Below are 22,830 nucleotides of genomic sequence, written 5' to 3' on the forward strand. Positions count from 1 at the left end.
GCCCTCAGTCCAGCATCTCTCAGCCTATTGCGGACAGTCTGAGCACTGATGGAGGGTTTGTAAATTCCTGATGTAACTCGGGCAGTTGTTGTTGCCATTCTGTACCTGTCCCGCAGGTGTGATGTTCAGATGTACCGATCCTGTGCAGGTGTTGTTACACGTGGTCTGCCACTGCAAGGATGATCAGCTGTCCGTCCTGTCTCCCTGTAGCGCTGTCTTAGGCGTCTCACAGTACGGACATTGCAATTTATTACCCTGGCCACATCTGCAGTCCTCATGCCTCCTTGCAGCATGCCTAAGGCACGTTCACGCAGATGAGCAGGAACCCTGGGCATTTTTCTTTTGGTGTTTTTCAGAGTCAGTAGAAAGGCCTCTTTAGTGTCCTAAGTTTTCATAACTGTGACCTTAATTACCTACCGTCTATAATCTGTTAGTGTCTTAACGACAGTTCCACAGGTGCATGTTCATTACTTGTTTATGGTTCATTGAACACGCATGGGAAACAGTGTTTAAACCGTTTACAATGAAGATCTGTGAAGTTATTTGGATTTTTATGAATTATCTATGAAAGACCGGGTCCTGAAAAAGGGATCTTTCTTTTTTTGCTACATTTATCTACATATGGGCCACCAGTGACCCAGTTAGGTGTGGGATTTATTGAGAGCGCAAGGTTATGTAACGGTTATTGTAACACGTAACAGCTGTCCAAACTACAGCCTTCCCTTTCTCCCCCAACCACCTGTGGAGTGAATTACTCCGCAGGCAGAAGGAACCAAGCCAGCAATCAAGAAGCCCAGACTGGCGACTCTCTTTGACCAGAGAGAGAAACTAATGGCCAAAACAACAACGTGTACGTGGTGATGGCCAATCAGGCTCCGTCCCCAGTCATAGTTTCATGGGTGGGTAAAGGAATGGACACCCTTCCTGCTGTTCTCAAGATTGACCCCAATTTCAACAACTCGGCCTGCAGGTTTTGATCTATGTATTGTCACACAGCGTGAAACCTGAGGATTTGGTAGGGGAGAGGGGGATGGTGATACGTGGGCCCTTTGTTAGCAAGTAACTGCTGATAGTCATTTGCCCAGACTTGAGAAAGCCTGTTGCAGCTGCTCTCTTCCTTTCACATGAATCACCACCCACCGCTACAGGAAATCCGGTTAAATGTTGTTTCTTTTTTTCAAATACGAGAAACCATGTTAAATCCGTAATAAAAAATAAATTCAAGCCACTATAAATATCTTAAGATTTACTGTTATATTCAGAAATAGACTATGTACAAATCATGGCTGCTACTGAGTTGGTTTTGTGATGACATCTGAGATTACATAATACTTTTTCAAATCAAATCAAATTAGTCATATGCGCCAAATAGAACAGGTGCCGACCTTAGAGTGAAATGCTTACTTACGAGCCCCTAACCAACAATGCAGTTGGATAGGAATAAGAATGTGGATAAGAATGAGAAATAAAAGTAATTAAAGAGCAGCAGTAAAATAACAATAGCGAGACTATATACAGGGGGGTACCGGTACAGAGTCAATGTGTGGGGGCACAGGTTAGTTGAGGTAATATGTACATGAAGGTAGAGTTATTAAAGTGACTATGCATAGATTATAACAACAGAGAGTAGCAGCGGTGTAAAAGAGCGGGGCAATGCAAATTGTCTGGGTAGCCATTTGATTAGGTGTTCAGGAGTCTTACGGCTTGGGGGTAGAAGCTCTTTAGAATCCTCTTGGACCTATACTTAGAATACGTGGATAACTACAAATACCTAGATGTCTGGCTAGACTGTAAACTCTCCTTCCAGACCTCACATTAAGCATCTCCAATCAAAAATGAAATCTAGAATCGGCTTCCTATTTCGCAAAACAAAGCTTCCTTCACTCATGCTGCCAAACATACCCTTGTAAAACTGACCATCCTACCGATCCTTGACTTCGGCGATGTCATCTATAAAATAGCCTCCAACACTCTACTCAGCAAACTGGATGTAGTCTATCACAGTGCCATCCGTTTTGCCACCAAAGCCCCATACACTACTCACCACTGCGACCTATATGCTCTCGTTGGCTGGCCCTCGCTTCATACTCGTCGCCGAACCCACTGGCTACAGGTTATCTACAAGTCTCTGCTAGGTAAAGCCCCGCCCTATCTCAGCTCGCTGGTCACCATAGCAGCACCCACTCATAGCACGCGCTCCAGCAGGTATATCTCACTGGTCACCCCCAAAGCCAATTCCTCCTTTGGTCGTCTTTCCTTCCAGTTCTCTGCTGCCCATGACTGGAACGAACTGCAAAAATCACTGAAGCTGGAGATTCCCATCTCCCTCACTATCTTGAAGAACCAGCTGTCAGAGCAGCTCACTGCACCTGTTCATAGCCCATCTGTATACAGCCCATCTATCTACCTCATCCCCATACTGTATTTATTTATTTTGCTCCTTTTGCACCACAGTATCTCTACTTGCACATCCATCTTTTGCACATCTATCATTCCAGTGTTTAATTGCCATATTGTAATTACTTCGCCACATGGCCTATTTATTGCCTTAACTCCCTTATTTGACCTAATTTGCACTCACTGTATATAGACTTTTTTTCTACTGTATTATTGACTGTATGTTTTGTTCATTCCATGTGTAACTCTGTTGTTGTATGTGTCAAACTGCTATGCTTTATCTTGGCCAGGTCGCAGTTGCAAATGAAAACTTGTTTTCAACTAGCTTACCTGATTAAATAAAGGTGGAAATAAATAAATACTTGAATAGGTTTTGTCGTGCCCTCTTCACGACTGTCGTGGTGTGCTTGGACCATGTTAGTTTGTTGGTGATGTGGACACCAAGGAACCTGAAGCTCTCAACCTGCTCCACTGCAGCCCCGTCGATAAGAATGGGGGTGTGCTCTGTCCTCTTTTTCCTGTAGTCCACAATCATCTCCTTTGTCTTGATCACGTTGAGGGAGAGGCTGTTGTCCTGGCACCACACGCCGTGCAGTCATGAGTGAACAGGGAGTACAGGAATTGGACTGAGCAAGCACCCCTGAGGGGCCCCTGTGTTGAGGATCATCATGGGGGATGTGTTGTTACCTACCCTTAACACCTGGGGGCGGCCCATCAGGAAGTCCAGGATCCAGTTGCAGAGGGAGGTGTTTAGTCCCAGGGTCCTTAGCTTTGTGATAAGCTTTGAGGGCACTATGGTGTTGAACGCTGAGCTGTTGTCAATGAATAGCATTCTCACAGGTGTTCCTTTTGTCTAGGTGGGAAAGGGCAGTGTGGAGTGCAATAGAGATTGCATCATCTGTGGAACAGTTGGGACGGTATGCAATTTGGAGTGGGTCTAGGGTTTCTGGGATAATGGTGTTGATGTGAGCCACGACCAGCCTTTCAAAGCACTTCATGGCTACAGATGTGAGTGCTACGGGTTGGTAGTCATTTAGGCAGGTGTGGGAACAGGCCCTATGAGGTCTGCTTAAAACATATTGGTATTACAGACTCGGACAGGGAGAGGTTGAAAATATCAGTGAAGACACTTGCCAATGGGCAGCGCATGCTCGCAGTACACGTCCTGGTAATCCGTCTGGCCCTGCGGCCTTGTAAATAGTGCCCTGTTTAAAGGTCTTACTCACATCGGCTGCAGAGAGTGTGATCAGTCTTCCGGAACAGTTGGTGCTCTCATGCATGTTTCAGTGTTATTTGCCTCGAAGCAAGCATAGAAGTAGTTTAGCTGTCTGGTAGGCTCGTGTCACTGGGCAGCTCTCGGCTGTGCTTCCCTTTGTAGTCTGTAATGGTTTGCAAGCCCTACCACATCCGACGAGCATCAGAGCCGGTGTCGTACAATTCGATCTTAGTCCTGTGTTGACGCTTTGCCTGTTTGATGGAGGGCATAGCGGGATTTCTTATAAGCTTCCATGTTAGAGTCCTGCTCCCTGAAAGCGCAGCTCTACCCTTTAGCTCAGTTAAACTAAACTACTGAACTATTGAGTCGCCAATCATATCATAATCTCAGCAGGAATTTATCTCTGACAGATTTTCTTTCACAAACTAGGTTTCCATCCAATTGGCAACAGATTGTCATACGAATATTCAAAAAAAAAAAAAACATAAACAAAATGCAGATTTTCCCACGAGTTCTATTTCCATCAGATGGACTTGTTGTTGTTGATAAAAGGCTGTGCATGATGATCTGGTACACATAAAAATGACTTTTGCTGTTCAATTCCCACTTTACTGATGGTTTTGTCACAACACATTTCCTGTTATATAGCGAATGTGCCCACTCAGATCGTGGCACGTGCACTCTAGCCAACAGCTAGCATAAAACGGTTGGATGGAAACCTGGTTAGTGTAGATTACTCGTATCATGGAATATTTTCGTTTATTCGGAACCCCAGTATTAGCTTTTGCCGACACAGCAGCTATTGAATGTCAAGTTTGAAGGACAAATGTCGATTTGTTTACTTTGATTTGAATGTAAAGGGTGGGTTTCATTGTTTTTACCAGTTTTTCATGGAAATAAACTCAACAAAGGAAGTTTAGGGCGGGAGGTTTGTCTTTTGACGTCAACAGTCTGGCAACAGACATGAATGCGTGTGTATTGCCTCTCCGATTGGTCCTTCCGTCACATAGCTGTTGTGATTGGTGAGAGCTCAGCCAGCGCAGTTACATATACCTGCTCGAGCTTCCATTTTGTTGCAAATCAGACAGTCGAGAGGGAATATAAGTATACATATCTTTTACACCGTGTAAGCTCCACACATTTCTAGATTCACCATCCAGAGATTTCAGACTTCAATAAAAAAAAAATACCTGACAAACGGCTTTTACCAACCAAGCCTGAGGAAGTCGGTAAGAGCCGGTGTTGTGTTTAGCTAAATTGGTTAAGTTCATTTAGCTAGAATGTGTGACGCCATACATATGAGTGGTGTTCTTTGTTTTGTTGCCAGATTTGTGACCTAGATGGATCGCTATTTACTTACAATGATGATAACCCTGAATACATAACTTTAGTATAGTAATGTTAACAAGCACACATTACGGTTAATCTATGCGTATTTAAAAAAAAAAATGTATGCAGCTAACGTTCACCAAGCTAGCTGACGAAGACGTTCGCATTCTTCGAAGCCAGTGAAAGAGGATTATTAGCTGTTTACGTGGTGGCTTTACATAGCTAAACATGGACGTTAGTTAACTACCTTCTTTATTTTCCAGTATTCCAACGAATATCCATTATTTTACTACAGTGCCAGTTTAAATGAATTTTACCTGACAGTTGCTACTTGTAGAATGTAGTTAGCTCACTGGCTAACATTATTAGTTGGCTTTGTGACGATGCATGTTTGGCACACGAAAGCTGTCCCCATTCTCAGTTTGTAACATCAACAGTTTACACACTTGGCTTGTTATCGAACGCTGCGTGAGCAGTATCGTGCTATTTTACCCGAATTATTAATGTAAAAACATTTGATTGTTTAGCTCGCCGCCTTGGAGCATTTTCGTGCGCTGAAGTGAATTGATGTTCTACTCGGCTTCACGGGAAAACGACGCTCATTGGCACATGACAACTCCAGTTCTTGCTGGACCTAAAAGTGCAGCGAGAAGTAGATCGAAGACTACTTCGAGGACCTGGAGCCCAATTGGAAAGGAGAAATTAAGGAAACATCTCTGCACATTCAACTTTCTAACAACAAAGAGGTAGGCAATGGATGCGACACTGTTTTCCCAGTTGGGTGGGGGAAGGGCTGAGTTTTTGCACGTAGCCATTTGAGCTCTTTGAAGTAGATTCAGGTATGCACATTTGTTCCAGAAGTTCTGTTACTTCTATTTTCAAGTATATATATTTTAGACCTGATTGTTAAAACGGGGTTTGTCAACCGGGGACAGTTGTCTTTTAAAAAAAAAATTTTGGGGGGCAGCATGTAACAGTAGCCTAGCATTAAGAGTGTTGGGCCAGTAACTGAAAGGTCGCTGGTTCGAATCCCTGAGCTGACAATGTGGAACATCTGTATGCCCTTGAGCAAGGCACTTGTAAGTTCTGGATAAGCGTTTCTGCAAAATGACTAAATTGTAAATGTTAGAAATTAATTGCTTCAAGTTTGTAACTTTGATTTCCTCCTTCAGGTGACACACTGTGTGAAAAGTACAGTATGGGAGGTGGAGAGAGGTACAACATTCCAGTGTCCCACCCAGAGCGCCCATTGCCCAAGAAGAACCATCAGTTGGGCCGGGCCAAGCAGAGAGTTGTCCGCGATCAGAATGGAATGACAACAGTAGCATCCTCAGGGGCTGCGGGAGGTCCTCACCAACATGGCCACCGCAAGGGAGCAGCCTACCCCTGGTTTCCAGAGGCGCGGCTGGCCGCGTCGGCTGAGAAGAAAAATGCTTCTGTCCGTTTTGCCAACACCTATGATCAGAATTGGGAGGGCGCTGTGTCCCACCTGAACACACTTCTGGCTGCCCAGTGTGGTGGCCCGAGCTATGCAGGGGCCAAGTTCAGCGAGCCACCCTCCCCCAGCGTGCTACCCAAGCCCCCCAGCCACTGGGTCCCCATGGGTACCCGTGACAGCAGGGAGATGATGGCCTTCCAGCTGAAGAGCCTCCTCAAGGTGCATGCCTAGAGATGGACTCCCATGACCTGGTCTTTCAAAGCCAACGTGTGAACGAATGCCCCTCTGAAGACTCCTGCCTGCCTAGAATGCCCCAGCGTTGTAATACACTTTTAGCTATTTTAGATTTGAGGTCTTTGCAGGGTGGGAGGCATTTTGCTGGTACATCTCTCTGCAAATGTTTGGCACCCTTTTTGTTGAGAAACCACAGATATTACAGCGCTGCAGCCTTGTCGGTGGGGGAGGATGTTCTCATTGGAGTCTGTTTCTGTCACTAACGATGAACTGGATATCCGTCGTGCTCTGTTCTTTTTTTGTTTTGTTTTGTTGTTTTTTTGTTGGCCGTTATAGCAAGTCTGTGGGCTTCTCTTCCCAAACGGTAGGGTTGGATATTAGTATACACATGTTCATGCGGTCTCATTTACAGTCCATTTCTGTGGACAGGTAATTCTTACTTTGGCACGTTAAGTTCTGTTAATCATTAAGGATTTCACCTCTGATAACCTGGTGCTGCCTGAAGCACAATCTACAATAGTAGCATTTCTTTTTAGTTTGACTTATTATTTTCCATCTTGTTTTTGGGGGATGTAAAAGCCACTGTTCTGCAGGGAAACCAGAGCTATCTTTCAGGCGAGAATCAGCTGTCGTAGTGAGTACAGGTCACAAGAATAACCTCAAACTGAAGTGTAGAGGCCATGGCACACAGGCCTTGGACGTTCAACTCCTGTACTTTTTTATTGCGCTGTGCGCACTGCACTATGGCAGTTGTGCTGGTCCAAGGCCTGCAGCTCTATCCTACAATTATTTTGTCTATTTGTGATGTAGTTAATCAATGAGTCAGTTTTGTCTTAACCAAAGCAATGTCTTTTGCTGTGATTTTTATTTTATTTTTCTCGCCATCTCCTTTGTATGTCTGACGTGGTTACCAGTGCCATATCAACCACGTTGGCTTGAGTGGCGCAGGGAATTGGTCCTCTGGGTCACTTTTTCAATGCAATCAGTACTGCTATTAGCCACTTTCAAACTATCTCCTTCCCTACTGAAACCCCACCCAGTAAACAATGCGGAAGAGGGCCAGATTCAACAGGGATGTGGGACTGTAAGTTTCGCAACCTCGATCTCCTGTGTCATGGCCCTGTTTGCTGTGTGGCAGTTTCTTACGAGGAAGTGCAAAGTTGAGAGAAGTGCGTAACGTGGCACAGAGGACGTTAGGCGCAAGGCCAGTGTGGATCTGTTTACATTTAAAGTATCCAGCAGCAATCTCCAGATACTCACTGCCTCCTGCACCCTATTCTTGCACTGCAATCAAAATTGTTTTCAGAAGTTACAGGCTGAGAGGCCCTTTTTATTGGTGGATGGTTAATTGACTATCTCCCTCTAGGTTCTAATTTGAGGGGAGGCAGTCTTTTATTTTCTTTGCAGAATGGGAACTGTAATGGCCATCTTAGAGACGACAAAACAGAGCTCACGAGCTTGAAATAAGTTAAAGAGCCATGTAAATAATGAAATGTATAAAAAATACTTGTAGCATATGTACATTTAGCAGGGTGTTTTTAAACCTGCTTGATAAAGTATTTTTAGTAATAACACTGAATGTATAAGTCATGCTAAGGACATGTCTTGACTTCAAATACTGAATATTTTTGTAAAAAAGAAATCTGCCTATAGCATTTGTCAATACCCCTGCACTGTGTAATTATTGCCAGTAATCTTGCACATGTTTTTTATTTTGTATTATGCACAGTGTAGGGTAAAAAAATGCAGTGTGCAAAAAAATGTAACTTACATTTGACCTTTTGAGTTGACTTCGATATGTATGAATTGTTAAATTATTTTAGTTTCCAGGTGTGCTACAGCCTGAAGACAGCCACTGGGGGCTGGTTTCCCAGACAGATTAACCCCAAACCTGGATTAAAACAACTATTTCAATGGATAGTCTCCATTGAAATATATATTTTTTTTTATCCAGGACTACTTATGATTTGTCTGGAAAATGTGCCCTGAATTGAGTTTGTCAACTTGATTGTGCCTACATTTTAACCCAACATTGCAAACTTTTGTTGTTGAACCAACATGGACTTATATTTTTTGATTAGGTAATGTTATTCATTGACCAAAAATGTATATCTAAAAACCACCTTCAATTATCTGCTGTTCTTCTGCTAGAAGATAATTGAATTTGGCCCTATGTTATTGTGAAACTGTTTTTCAACTGCTTTTGTTTTGATATCTGTGTTTTTAATGCATTGCTGTTTATTTTTAAAACAAAGATGTCCTGTTGGTTTCTGCTAATGATTCATACATGTATAAGGCTCTTCATCCTAAATTTGAAACTGAAGGGTTTCTCAACAAATTGGCTCTTAATTTGTCCCATTTGTTTACTGTCACCAATGCTTATGAAATTATGCCACATGTCCAGACTTGATTTGAATTTGACAAAAAAAAAACTCAAGCACTGCTTTAATTGGTCTAATCAAAGTAACCCCCCAAAAAATAAAATCCCTTCCCTTTCCCCCCCTACTTTGTGTCTGTCTTTTCCTGAATGCGCTCACTATTCCAAACCATTTCCCACATTTAGTACAGCTTACTGTATTTATTTGAAAGTTACGCATGGTTATATTGATGATTACACATTCTCGTAGAATATTCGTATCCTCAGTAAGTGAAGATAACTGTAGCACTCCTGTCATAGTGAAGTGCTTTCAGGCTAGTTAAGGATCACGTCACCCTAGACCCACTACAATTTGCATACCGCCCCAATGGATTCATCTGGACAAGAGGAACACCTATGTAAGAATGTATTTGATTTTTTTACTACAGCTCATCCTTCAATGCCATGGTACCCTCCAAGCTCATCATTAAGCCCTGGTTCTGCACCCCACCCTGTGCTACTGGGTCCTGGACTTCCTGATGGGCTGTCCCCAGGTGGTGACAGTATGCAACAACACCCCCACTACGCTGATCCTCAACACAGGCCCCAGTGGGGTGCCTGCTCAGCCCCCTCCCGTACTTCCTGTTTACCAATGACTGCGTGGCCATGCAACTCTGACACTAGTGGTAGGCCTGATTACCAATAATGACTAGACAGCCTACAGGGAGGAAGTGAGGGGCCCTGGCAGAGTGGTGCCAGGAGCTGATCATGGACAGCAGAGGGGAGGGTGCAGTGGAGAAGGTGAAAAGCTTCCAAGTTCCTGTCACATCACTGACAAATCTGAAATGGTCCACACAGACTTGAGGTGAAGGTGCAACAGCATCCTGTCGGGTTGTATCACGGCCTGGTACAGCAACTGCACAGTCCGCAACTGCAGGGCTCTCCAGAGGGTGGTGCAGTCTGCTCAACGCCTCACTGGGGGCACACTGCCCTCCAGGACATCTGCAGCACCCGGTGTCACAGGAAGGCCAAGAAGATCATCAAAGACCTCAGCCACCCGAGCCATGGCCTGTTCACCCGCTATCATCCAGGAGGCAAGGTCAATACAGGTGCATCAAAACTATGACCAAGAGACTCTACCATAAAGGCCTGATTGGTGGAGTGCTACAGAGATGGTTGTCCTTCTCCACAAAGGAACTCGTGTCAGTGTGACCACTGGTCTTAGAGGTGACCAACAACCCAAGGCCCTTCTCCAACGATTGCTCAGTTTGGCCGGGCAGCCGGCTCTCGGGAAGAGTCTTGGTGGTTCCAAACTTCTTCCATTTAAGAATTATGCAGGCCACTGTTCTTGGGGACCTTCAATGCTGCAGACATGTTTTGGTACCCTTCCCCAGATCTGTGCCTCGACACAATGTGGTCTCGGAGCTCTACGGACAATTCCTTCGACCTCATAGCTTGGTTTTTGCTCTGACATGCACTGTCAACTGTAGGACCATATATAGACAGGTGTGTGGCTTTCCAAATCATGTCCAATCAATTGAATTTACCACAGGCGGACTCCCAACTTGTAGAAACAGCTCAAGGATGATCAATGAAAACAGGATGCACCTGAGCACTTTCATGCACCGAATACACATCTAAAGTTCAATGTGTTCCCATTGTATTTTCAACTCAACTGATAGTTTTGTCATAAAAACTGTTGCGTTAAATAGCAAATGTGCCTACACTGGGCTTGGCATGGTTTGCAGATACAGCGGGAGTTGCCTGGTCTACTTGAGTTTATGGATGATAATGTTATCTGTCAAATGGCAGTCAAGTACCGATCATGTCCACAGAATAAGACCCTCAATATTTATTGGAAAGCAGCAACAACCTTCACCATCCTGTGAAGTATATAATTTATTTCATCTGTAGCCTAATAAACTGGATGGTTTCCCCAAGTCATAATGGGAGGACCACACACCATATCATCACGTGACTCCAAATTGACTTAAATCGGAGTTGTTTAAAAAAAATAATAATAATACGCCTCTTGTCGTTTAGAAAATTACAATGAAACTATACTCGCATAAAAACTGGATGGAAACGTGGCTGACAGTCATTTTCCATCAATATACAAATAGCCTTTGCACTTGCCTGTCTGTATAGCAGTGGTAGTCAGGGCCTTATTACTGACCAGGGGGAGCACGACCCATATTGTTAGTATTTTCGGTGGCAGGCGGGAAAGACCCCAAAAGCATGTCATTGCGAAATGTGTAGAAAAGCTGATGATTTGCTTTAAAAATACATTTTCTCTGTCTCATGGAAAAATGTGTAGAATAGCACTGGTAGTCATTCCGTAGCCCAAAAAATGCAAATGAGTTGTACTTTTGACGGGCCGACGGCCAATTAGAAAATAGGGTATTTTATAAATCACACTCCATGGGTGTTTCGGGGGAGTTGGAATATGCAAAAAACACATTTCCAATTTACACATGCGTATTAATATAGACTTGTACATGTGTGAAATAGGACTCATTTAAGCACCCACCCACGTGCATTAACCAACATCCATTCTAATTTGGTGTCCGTTCTCCACGGATCAGTCTGTTCTCGACCTAAATAATCAGTAACAATTTAACATGGATAGTGTTAAGATGTCCCAGACGAACAATTAGTGGTGGGCCTGTACCATCATTCGGAATTATATTTATATTGTTTATCGATACCAGCAAGGCCTTTTAAAATCGGGTTATTCTTCACGATTATGTCAAAAAAAGCACACGACTGTTCCTGCAGGCACAAAACCCTCAGACTTTCTCTTAGCAGCCTGCTGATGGGCCATCAACTGGATGTGATTTCCCATTGTATTTAAACTGGTTACTAGGTGTATGCTAGAACATTCACACCTGGCACCAAAAGGCAATCCACAAGCAGTTGTCTGGACTTCACAGAGCTGTGGAAGTGAAAATATTAATGTTCGCTCAGTTGCAAATTTGCCATGTATTTAAACAAACCGATAAATGGAAAAATGCAACTGATAATGGTGCCCATCACTAGTAACAATATTCTCAGTAAATACACTATATATAGAGAAGTATGTCGACACCCCTTCAAATGAGTGGATTTGGCCATTTAAGCCACACAGGTGGTTAACAGGTGTATACAAATCTAGTACACATCCATGCAATCTCCATACACAAACATTGGCATTAGAGTTGCTTTACTAAAAAGTTCAGTGACTTTCAATGTGGCACCATCATAGGATTCCACCTCATCAAATTTCTGCCCCGGTCAACTGTAAGTGCTGTTATTGTGAAGTGGAAACGTCTAGGTGTGCTGAAGCACGTAAAAATCTGTCCTCGGTTCCAATATCTCTGGAAGCAACCAGAGCACAAGAACTGTTTGTTGGGAGCATCATTAAATGGGTTTCCGTGGCCGAGCAGCCGCACACAAGCCTAAGATCACCATGCACAATGCAAAGTATCTGCTGAAGTGGTGTAAAGCTCACCACCATTGGACTCTGGAGCAGTGGAAACACGTTCTCTGGAGTGATGAATCACACTTCATCTGGCAGTCTGACGGACAAATCTGTGTTTGTCGGATGCCAGGAGATGCTAACGGCCCGAATGCATAGTGCCAACTGTAAGGTTTGGTGGAGGAGGAATAAATGGTTCCGGCTAGGCCCCCTTAACTCCAGTGAAGGGAAAGATTAATGCTACAGCATACAATGACATTCTAGATTATTCTGTGGCAACAGTTTGGGGAAGGCCCCTTCTTGTTTCAGCATGACAATGCCCCGTGCACAAAGCGAGATCCATACAGAAACGGTTTGTCGAGATCGGTGTGGAAGAATTTGACTGGCCTGCAGAGCCCTGGCCTCAACCCTATCAAAAACCTTTGAGATGAATTGGAACGCCGACTGCAAGACTGAATGTATGCGTGTTGTCTCCAATCTGCGAGACACCATTGCACTAGCATGGTCCAACATCCCTGTGGAACACACCTGACACCTTGCAGAATGGTCCTGGCTGTTCTGGAGGGGGTGGGGGTAAGGTACGAGACACTGGACAGTTTGTTAGGAATAGGTGTACCTAACAAACTGTCTGGTGTCTCGTACCTTCAAGAGAACAACATCTTTGTACAACTCAGATGATTAACAAAAGTTAAAACGTAACATTTTTAATCCACAAAAAGAAAACACTGCTGCTCGATTTGAACACAAAATAACAATTGATATCAAATAAAAAAATGCGAGAGACTTTAGCAACATCAAATGTACAAAAATAATAGCAGTTAACTTGATGGCTAGATATCACTGCAAACTCCAGATTTAACTTGTTTTTTCTTATAAATGGCTTTTTGAACTCTCAACCTCTTCTGTAGCTAGAGGTTAATACCCATTAGCCCAAAACTGTACCTTTGCATTTCATAGTTGACCAATTCTTATGTGCTGAACTTAAATCCATTGGGTTCTCAATTAATAGAATTAAACTGATATGAATGTAAATTAAAAACAGCCAATGTTTTTCAGAGGTGAATGAAACTGAACTAACATAAAAGTACTATCCATCTGTAGGGACAACCAGCTCTCCTGTTGTATGGCATCAGCCCAGAGATATCATAATAACTCAACTAATGAACCGAGGTGGGGTGTGGAATAACCACTCCCTAGATACCATATTCATATGTTGTAGTGTTGAACAAAAATATCTTTAGCTACAGAATAACAGGGTTTGAGGGTGATGGGGTCCTAGGATCTGGAGCGAGATCGGGACACAGATCTTGAGTAGGAGCGTCGACAGGCCTGTTTCTGGGAGCCAGAAGAGGGGTGGAAGTCCTTGACGGGGCTGGGTGATTTGGACTGAGACTTTGTATCTTTGGGCCTAGATCTGGGAGGAGAGGGGGAGCGGGATGCAGAGCGGTTACGAGATGGGGGTGCGTGGTGCATCCTGTGGTGTTCACGTGGAGGGCCCCTGTACCTGTAGAAAAAAGGATGGCATATGAACAGAACAATCAGTCAACACACTAATGAATACACGGACTTGACAACTGTGTAGTGTTTTGAATCCACATAGGCTTATGCATTATAAATGCAATCTCACTGCACTGTGTCGTGTTAGACAAGTCAGAATAATGAATAATATATATATCTACCTGTCATTTTCATGGCTTCTGCTTCGCCTGTGCCTGCCATATGATCGAGAGCTGTAGAGAGAAAAGTGAAAGAACCAGTCTGTATACAAAGGCATTTCGGTCTGCAATTGGGAGGATTACTTGACAAGCGAAACAGTGGTTTAGTTTCAGTGTCACCGAGGAACTCACTCTCTAGGGCTCTCTGACCTCCGAGGACGGCGGTCGCAGGAAGGGCTACGCGACCGGCGCCTTTCGTAGCTGCGACTGCGAGAGCGTCTGCGTCGGCCATCGCCGCGTTCGTAGTCGTCGTAGCGGGAGAAGGAGCTGCTGCGGGACCCTCTGCGAGGAGAGCTCTCCTTAGTCTTCATCTGGTTGGGGGCTGGAGGGACAAGTCCATTAAAATAAAGTACTGGGCACAAGGATAGTTGAGCAAGAAGAGTTTTAAAAATAATTTGGCATGCAGGTTGGCAATGATTTCACTAGTCTGAGAGACCCGAGTCAAGATATTACCAATAAAAGTGAAGCTGTAGGCCTAGTTGGACTTTCCTACTTAGATTCTTGGGTAAACTGTTGACGGTGAAACTTGACATTTTTCACATTGAATTGATTGGTAGGTAGTAAATAGTGCATTCATACAGGGCACCTAAATAAAACCCATTCTTACTTTTTCGGTCACCCTGTGCAAACTGGATCTCGATCTGTCGACCACACACCCACTTGTGGTCCAGGTTGTGGAGGGCATCCTCTGCATCTCGCACGTCCTCGAATGTGCTACAGACTGTTAAGGCTTTTTACTTTCACTTGTGGAAATGGGGAGACGTATGCACACATACAACTATGAAAGTATTTTAAATTCCGTAAAGAGGCTGGAAGCTTCAAATTGGTAAGTCAATTGTGTGCCAACATGGAATAATAGTAAGCTAAAAGAATAAAAACATTAAGCTGAAACTTCTGTTCAAATTTCAGGAGGAAACGAGAACAAAGGCCACACAAATGCAACATTGAAATTGTATTTCAGTAAACTTGCTTACAATTAAGTTATAATTGTCTTGCCCTTTTGTACAGAGAACACACAGAGCAAAATATTTGGAGGTGAAGAGCAAGGGTTCTATTTGGTAGGATACAAAACATTAAGCTTGTTACCTTTAAGCTTCAGCTTGACCTTTATGCTCTTTAACTGCTCGGCAGAAGAACTTGAGATTTCCAGCTTGTCTTCGCCCAATACATCCTTTAATTTTCCTCTCTTTGGTAGTCAAACAGCTGCCTTTCGTGCCCTCTTTTCTCCTCCTTGTATCTTCATGCTTTAACTTTGCTCTTTGTGTTCTTCTCCCACTATTTCCTGTCGCCTGAAATCATTATGGTCCCTTTGGCTTGAAACTACTCTACACCAGTCTTTACATTCTTTGTTGGGGTTTCTCCAGAACTGTACGTCTTTAACATTTCTAGGGTAACAGAAGCAATTTTAGTTAGGAGAGATGTTGATTTATGTCTGTACACATTTTTTACTGCGTTTAACATTCAATGTTCCCCTCCCATAAACCAGTATAGCCTACTTTTATGACAAATATACAATAAATACTTCAAAACAGCAGGCAAACTCAAGACGTGCGACAGTCAATACCCCGCGTGTGAATAATAACGCACCGAATGAAAGACATGTTCATTAATACATTACATGAGTATAAAGGATATTGAATGTAAGCAAATCCTCTTGGTCGCCGTGTAGAGAAGTCAAGTGGAATGTAGACATCTACAATAGGCCCATAACGACCAAATTCGCGGCGTAGTTCCTCTGGCCTAAAGTGTTGCGAAATGACAGGACATTTAATCTAATGGCCAGCGAAGTACACCCTTTTTGGGCTAATATTAAACCAGTGTGATTCAAAGTTCAAACCTGCCACTGTGGCCAATAACCTTCGGATTCAAGTAAATTGGCTTAATACTTACCATAGAAATGGAGGTATAAAATGTGACATTGGACAAGCGATATTTCATGCATTACAAGCCAGGTAGATGGTAGCCTGAGTGCCAGTCTGTTTGTGCCATCATGCCAACTCCTGTCACTTATTTTCATGTTTGGCATACATGCCAGTTAAACCCAGGTACTGGTTCAGCCAGTTCCATGATATGGACTTGGCAAAAGGCAAGAAACAGTCAACCAGTGGTGTAAAGTACTTACGTAAAAAATAATTTAAAGTACTACTTAAGTACTTTTTGGAGGCATCTGTACTTTAATTTCATATGTTTTCGACGACTTTCACTTCACTACATTCCTGAAGAAAATAATGTAATTTTTACTCCATACATTTTCCCTGACACCCAAAAGTACTCGTTACATTTTGAAGGCTTATCAGGACAGGAAAATTGTCTAATTCGCGGACCTAAAGAGAAAATCCCTGGTCATCCCTACTGCATCTGATCTGGTGGACTCACTAAACAGAAATGCTTTGTTTGTAAATTATGCCTGACAGTTGGAGTGTGCCCCTTGCTATCTGTAAATACAATTTAATAAACAAGAACATCGCGTCCTCTGGTTTTCTTAATATAAATGTTTTACTTTTGATACTTATAGTATATTGAAAACCGAATGCTTTTAAAACTCAGTAGGATTATACTGGGTGACTTTTACGTGAGCCATTTTCTATTAAGGTATCTTGACTTTTACTATAGTATGACAAGTGGGTACTTTTTCCACCACTGCTGGCAACCTGGCAGGTAGAAAGATGGCCAGCATAATTAAGTTATTCACAGTTGGTTCAAACAACTCCTGTTTTTGTGCAAACCATTCTATTTGGTGCAAACTCATGTGCAGCCTAGCAGACACGCTAACGTTAGCTCGCTAAGCTTTGTATCAAAGCTAACGTTTCAGGTAACCAGCTTAGCTATGCAACTAACGTTAACGTTTCCCATCATACAAACATAAAAACAACTAGCAACCGACAACACTTACCTACAATTTTTCATTGTAAATGAGAGTTAAAAATCAGTAAACACAATTTAGCCACCTAGCTAACGTTGCTCGCTAGCATACGTTAGCTAGCGTACTACCTCGCACGTCCGAATGATTCAATCATAGCTACCTGGATTCGTCGGAGATGTTTCTAATGAAGAGTGAAGGGTTAGGGGGCCTCATGTACCTAGCCATTGTAAAATATTGTTGTTACGGTTGAAATTTCTGATATAATATCAGTAAATTATACGACTTGTTCTAGCTGTAGCAAAAAGCAGCGAGGTGGTCTCATCTATCCGCGAACAGAGGCCAGTGCGCAGGCTCAGATACCATTATTTTAGCCCTGCCCACCATGGGTGGCCTGGCCATCTGGCAATTTGGGCAAGGGCTATTTAGATGTTAAATGATGAGTAACCACGGCCGGCCCGCTAATTATGTACGATTAGGGGGCCATTGAGGAGTGCAGCATTTTCTGAGCTAAACTGACCAAGACGCACCTCCAACAACAACACATAAAACCTCACATAACCTCGTAAATTCAATATGGAGTGCCAGAGGCGCTCAGAGTGTGCTCTGGGCATTTGTAAATTCAAAGTACTGAGAGTCAGATTGTCCATTAATACATTTAGAGCATTTCGCTCTGAGGCACACGTTGATCCGAGCGTTCTGACCACTCACCCTGTTTTTGCTTTGTCATTATGGGGTATTGTGTGTAGATTGATGAGTGGAAAAAACAATTTAATCAATTTTAGAATAAGGCTGTAACGTAACAAAATGTGAAAAAGTCAAAGGGGTCCGAATACTTTCCGAATACACTGCATATGAAAGTTAAGTTCCTGAAGTTTCCAAAACCATATCGCTAGGGAGAATGACAAATGTTTATACATGTTAAAACAGAGCGTCAATAGTTCACGTATCCAGTTGTCCTCCATACCATCAACTGTTCTCGAGAGCTAGGGTCACTGCTGAAATTATTTATATAAAAAACATCCAGGAATTTTTTTTAAATAAAAATTTAGTTTTTATAGGCCTAGTTTTAGAAAGTTGTGTGGAAGGGTCTCGAGCACTGAGGTAAATATGAACTGGAGACAGTCGACCATGTTGGAACGTTGTTTTCAACGGAATCTACTCACATTCGCATGCTCCGTGTCGGGGTCGCTGCAATCTGCTTTACAGAGTCAGTAACACCTCAGTGCACACTGGAGCAAGCGCGAGCATCAACAATGCCATCACGTCATCCAGAAGCATGGCAGACATTGGATGAATATTAAAATGTTCATATCTTCAGTTGTGAGTGATGGAACGAATCAGCTTTGAAGACAATTACTGGAAAAATCCAATAGATATTTTTTGGCACAAAGGTGATAGGTTTCCACTAGATAACACAGCCAAAACAAGTCAAAATTGGCTATATCGTAAACATTTATGAAAACATAAATATGCTTTTGAGGGACAAGATTAGGGTTAGGTTTACGATCAGATTTTAATAAGAGAAAATGTAGAAATAGGTGTTTTTTTTGTCTTTGTGACTGTTAACTAGTGATGGCCCCTAGTATCCAGTGGCCTGGGGAGGTATGCAGCAGGGGCAGATGGACTAGAAATCGACCCTGGCATTTCTAACACACGGTACAATTTATTTCCTTGAAGCCACCAGACCATTTTATTTAGCATTGTACAAACCATTCTGATCTTGCGAGAGCTTACGGTCTGTTTCGCTATACTGATATCCGTGTAGTGAAACAGAATGTAAGCTCGCAAGATCAGGATGACTCATATGACACTACCTAATATTAGCCAAATAATGCAATTTCAACAGGCAATAAAAAAATATTAAAAATTGACCAGTCCTTGTTATGTGTGTACAAGGGCACATTGTTGCCATCTGTTGGTAAATGTTCATTACTGCAACACCAGTGTTTTACCAGTGTGCTTGAGATATACACCCTGATGTATTCCAATGTGCTGAACATAACTGGTTACTCGCAGGGCTGGTGATTGCCGTTCTGTCGCTTTAAGTGAGACCAAAAAATGGATGAAAAGTATTTTCCACATGTTTAAAATATTTTTTCCCAGGACTTTGAAAAGGCATCTTTTCCGGATGTTGAAAAATAGGTACTGTATGTGATAAGCCTACCATTTGCTAAACACTAAAAGGCTGTAAAGTTGCCAGGATGTCACGTGCAACACACATCAGTACACTCATAACAACCTAAGGATTACGAAACTTCTATTAGATCAAATAAGCCTCAATACAATTATTGTTCATCTTGACTAAATTTGACACTTTTTGATTGCCTCCCATGAGTATTTTTCTCCACTCGTAACACACACACACACACACTTAGAAATTCTTGTTTTTGAAAGAAAAGCACATTTTTTGTCCATTATGATAACATCAAATTGATCAGAAATACAGTGTAGACATTATTAATGTTGTAAATGACTTGTAGCTGGAAACAGATTTTTTATTAAATATCTACATTAGGCGTAGAGGCCCATTATCAACAACCAGCAATCACTCCTGTGTTCCAATGGCACGCTGTGTTAGCTAATCCAAGTTTATCATTTTAAAAGGCTAATTGATCATTAGAAAACTCTTTTGCAATTATGTTAGCACAGCTGAAAACTGTAGTGCTGATTAAAAGAAGCCCTAGGACCATGCCTCAGGACTACCTGGCATGATGACTCCTCGCTGTCCCCAGTCCACCTGGCCGTGCTGCTGCTCCATTTTCAACTGTTCTGCCTGCGGCTATGGAATCCTGACCTGTTCACCGGACATGCTACCTGTCCCAGACCTATTATTTGACCATGCTGGTCATTTATGAACATTTGAACATCTTGGCCATGTTCTGTTATAATCTTCACCCGGCACAGCCAGAAGAGGACTGGCCACCATTCATAGCCTGGTTCCTCTCTAGGTTTCTTCCTAGGTTTTAGCCTTTCTAGGGAGTTTTTCCTAGCCAACGTGCTTCAACACCTGCATTGCTTGCTGTTTGGGGTTTTAGGCTGGGTTTCTGTACAGCACTTTGAGATATCAGCTGATGTACAAAGGGCTATATAAATACATTTGATTTGATTACAGTGTCTAGTTTGAGAAACAGACACTTCACAAGTCCTCAACTGGCAGCTTCATTAAATAGTACCCGCAACACACAAGTCTCAAGGTTAACAGTGAAGAGGCGACTCCGGGAAAGCTGGGGCCAAGCTTCCTGCCATCCAGGACCTATATAATAGGCGGTGTCAGAGGAAAGCCCAAAAAATGCCAAGTCAGACTGTTTTTTTCTGCTACCGCATGGCAAGCAGTACCGGAGCACCAAGTCTAGAACCAAAATGCCCCTTAACAGATTCTACCCCCAAGCCATAAGACTGCTGAACAATTAATCAAACGGCACCTCGACTATTGACATTGACACCCCCCATTGGTTTTGTACACTGCTGCTACTCGCTGTTTATCATCTATGCATAGTCACTTCACTCCTACCTACATGTACAAATTACCTCGACTAACCTGTACCGCCGCACATAGATTCGGTACCGGTACCCCCTGTATATAGCCTCATTATTTTTTTACTTTAGTTTATTTGTTAAATATCTTAACTCTTTCTTGAACTGCAATGTTGGGGATCGGTGTCCCGTCCATGGGACATTGAGCTAACATAGGCTAATGCGATTCGCATGAGGTTATAAGTAACAAGAAAATTTCCCAGGACATAGACACATCTGATATTGTCAGAAAGCTTAAAAACTTGTTGAGGATAGGGGGCAGTATTTTCACTTTTGATGAATTGCGTGCCCATAGTGAACTGCATCAAACTCTGTCCTAGATTGCTAATATATGCATATTATTATTACTATTGGATAGAAAACACTCTGAAGTTTCTAAAACTGTTTGAATTATGTCTGTGAGTATAACAGAACTCATAGGGCACCGTGAAGCATGGAGGTGGTGGTATGGGGGTGCGTTGCTGGTGACATTGTCAGTGATTTATTTAGAATTCAAGGCACACTTAACCAGCAAGGCTACCACAGCATTTGGAAGCAATACACTATCCCATCTGGTGTGCGCTTAGTGGGACTATCATTTGTTTTTCCAACAGAACAATGACTCAAAACACATCTTCAGGTTGTGTAAGTGATATTTGACCAAGGAGGGTGATGAGTGCTGCATCAGATGACCTGGCCTCCACAATCAGCTGACCTCAACCCACTTGAGATGCCTTCATATGAGTTGGACTGCAAAGTGAAGGAAAAGCAGCCAACAAGTGCTCAGCATACGTGGGAACACCTTCAAGACTGTTGGAAAAGCAGTCCAGGTGAAGCTGGTTGAGAGAATGCTGATAGTGTGCAAAGCTGTCGTCAAGGCAAAGGGTGGCTACTTTGAAGAAACTCAAAATATATTTAGATTTGTTTAACACTTTTGTTTACTACATGATTTCATGTGTCATTTCATAGTTTTGATGTCTTCCCTATTATTCTACAATGTAGAAAATAGTAAAAAATTAAGAAAAACCCTTGAATGAGTAGGTGTGTCAACTTTTGACTGGTACTGTAGGGTTGGTTGGTGGTGCATTTTTCTGTTTGTATCAATATGTAACATTATACACTACCGCACAATAGGTGGCGGCATGCACAAACAAAATGTGTGAATGCCATGATACTGAAGTGTCTTGTGTAGGCCTAGCGAGCCTATCTGTGCATGTGATGGTGTGTGTGTGTGTGTGTGTCTTCAAACCAAACCATTAAAAAAAAATGGAAATCAATGGTTTGAAAATGTCACAAGTTTCATTAATTTCATTTGTACCATTTCACAACTTGCCTGGTTGTTTCAGTTAGGTGTGCCTATGCAAAGTCACTCAAAGGTGGTACTGAAACCCAACTGTCTGATGGGTTTTGAAAATGTGATATCTTTCACTACCTTGGTTGTTAGTGAAAGTTGGACTTTAAAAGCCCCATCTAAGTAGTCATTTTAAATGTGTAAGCATTCATCTCCCCTTCATTGTCTGTCGTCTTGAATTGAATGAGTGCACACATTCATTTGAATCAGAATACAGATTTTCTTTTAGTCATGTACATGTTCTGTCAAGTATTTGATTGTGGATACTCCACCCCTTCCTTTCTTACTACTGAATGGTTACACCTTTTATTCTACATATGATTTTTCAGTCCAATACCAGGCTGAGAATATTTGGCCAATAGCTCGGTTTACTTGTATTCTCCTGTTAGTGTTTGTTGGCCTTCAGCACACCTTAAGCTGCATTTAGACATCTAGCCCAATTCTGATTTTTTTCTTCTTCTCTAATTGGTCTTTAACCAATCAGATCAGCTCTGAAAAAGATCTGATGTGATTGGTCAAAAGATCAATTAGTACACCACACTCATTCCACAAAGGGCCAAGTGTCTGAGGGTTTTTGCTCCTCCTGTACCTGATAGATGAATTAAGGTCACTTATTAGATAGGAACTCCCTCACCTGGTTGTCTAAATCAAATAAAATCAAATTTGATTGGTCCCATACACATGGTTAGCAGATGTTAATGCGAGTTTAGCTAAATGCTTGTGCTTCTAGTTCCGACCATGCAGTAATATTTAATTAACAAGTAATCTAACAATTTCACAACAACTACCTTATACACACAAGTGTAAAGGAATTAATAAGAATATGTACATATAAATATATGGATGAGCGATGGCCGAACGGCATTGGCAAGATGTAGTAGATGGTATAGAGTACAGTATATACATATGAGATGAGTAATGTAGGTTATATAAACATTATATAAAGTGGCATTGTTTAAAG

General features: G+C 42.4%; 2 protein-coding genes across 2 annotated transcripts; one reads left to right on the forward strand and one right to left on the reverse strand.

Annotated features, from left to right (window-relative positions):
- The first annotated feature begins 4,668 nt into the window (after window positions 1-4,668).
- LOC112223059 (proline-rich nuclear receptor coactivator 2) lies at window positions 4,669-9,119 on the forward strand. Its single transcript, XM_024386009.1, has 3 exons — window positions 4,669-4,842; window positions 5,470-5,688; window positions 6,115-9,119. The coding sequence occupies exon 3, from the start codon at window positions 6,141-6,143 to the stop codon at window positions 6,609-6,611; it is 471 nt and encodes a 156-aa protein (XP_024241777.1). The 5' UTR covers window positions 4,669-4,842; window positions 5,470-5,688; window positions 6,115-6,140; the 3' UTR covers window positions 6,612-9,119.
- Window positions 9,120-13,115: 3,996 nt separating this feature from the next.
- On the reverse strand, window positions 13,116-17,357 carry LOC112223058 (serine/arginine-rich splicing factor 10). The gene is made up of 6 exons (XM_024386008.2): window positions 17,166-17,357; window positions 15,778-15,882; window positions 14,750-14,853; window positions 14,275-14,464; window positions 14,107-14,157; window positions 13,116-13,931 (listed from the first exon to the last, which is right to left on the reverse strand). The coding sequence occupies exons 1-6, from the start codon at window positions 17,228-17,230 to the stop codon at window positions 13,703-13,705; spliced, it is 744 nt and encodes a 247-aa protein (XP_024241776.1). The 5' UTR covers window positions 17,231-17,357; the 3' UTR covers window positions 13,116-13,702.
- Between the last annotated feature and the right edge of the window lie 5,473 nt (window positions 17,358-22,830).

The sequence above is a fragment of the Oncorhynchus tshawytscha genome, linkage group LG23, assembly GCF_018296145.1.
Source record: "Oncorhynchus tshawytscha isolate Ot180627B linkage group LG23, Otsh_v2.0, whole genome shotgun sequence".
Classification (NCBI taxonomy): Eukaryota; Metazoa; Chordata; class Actinopteri; order Salmoniformes; family Salmonidae; genus Oncorhynchus; species Oncorhynchus tshawytscha.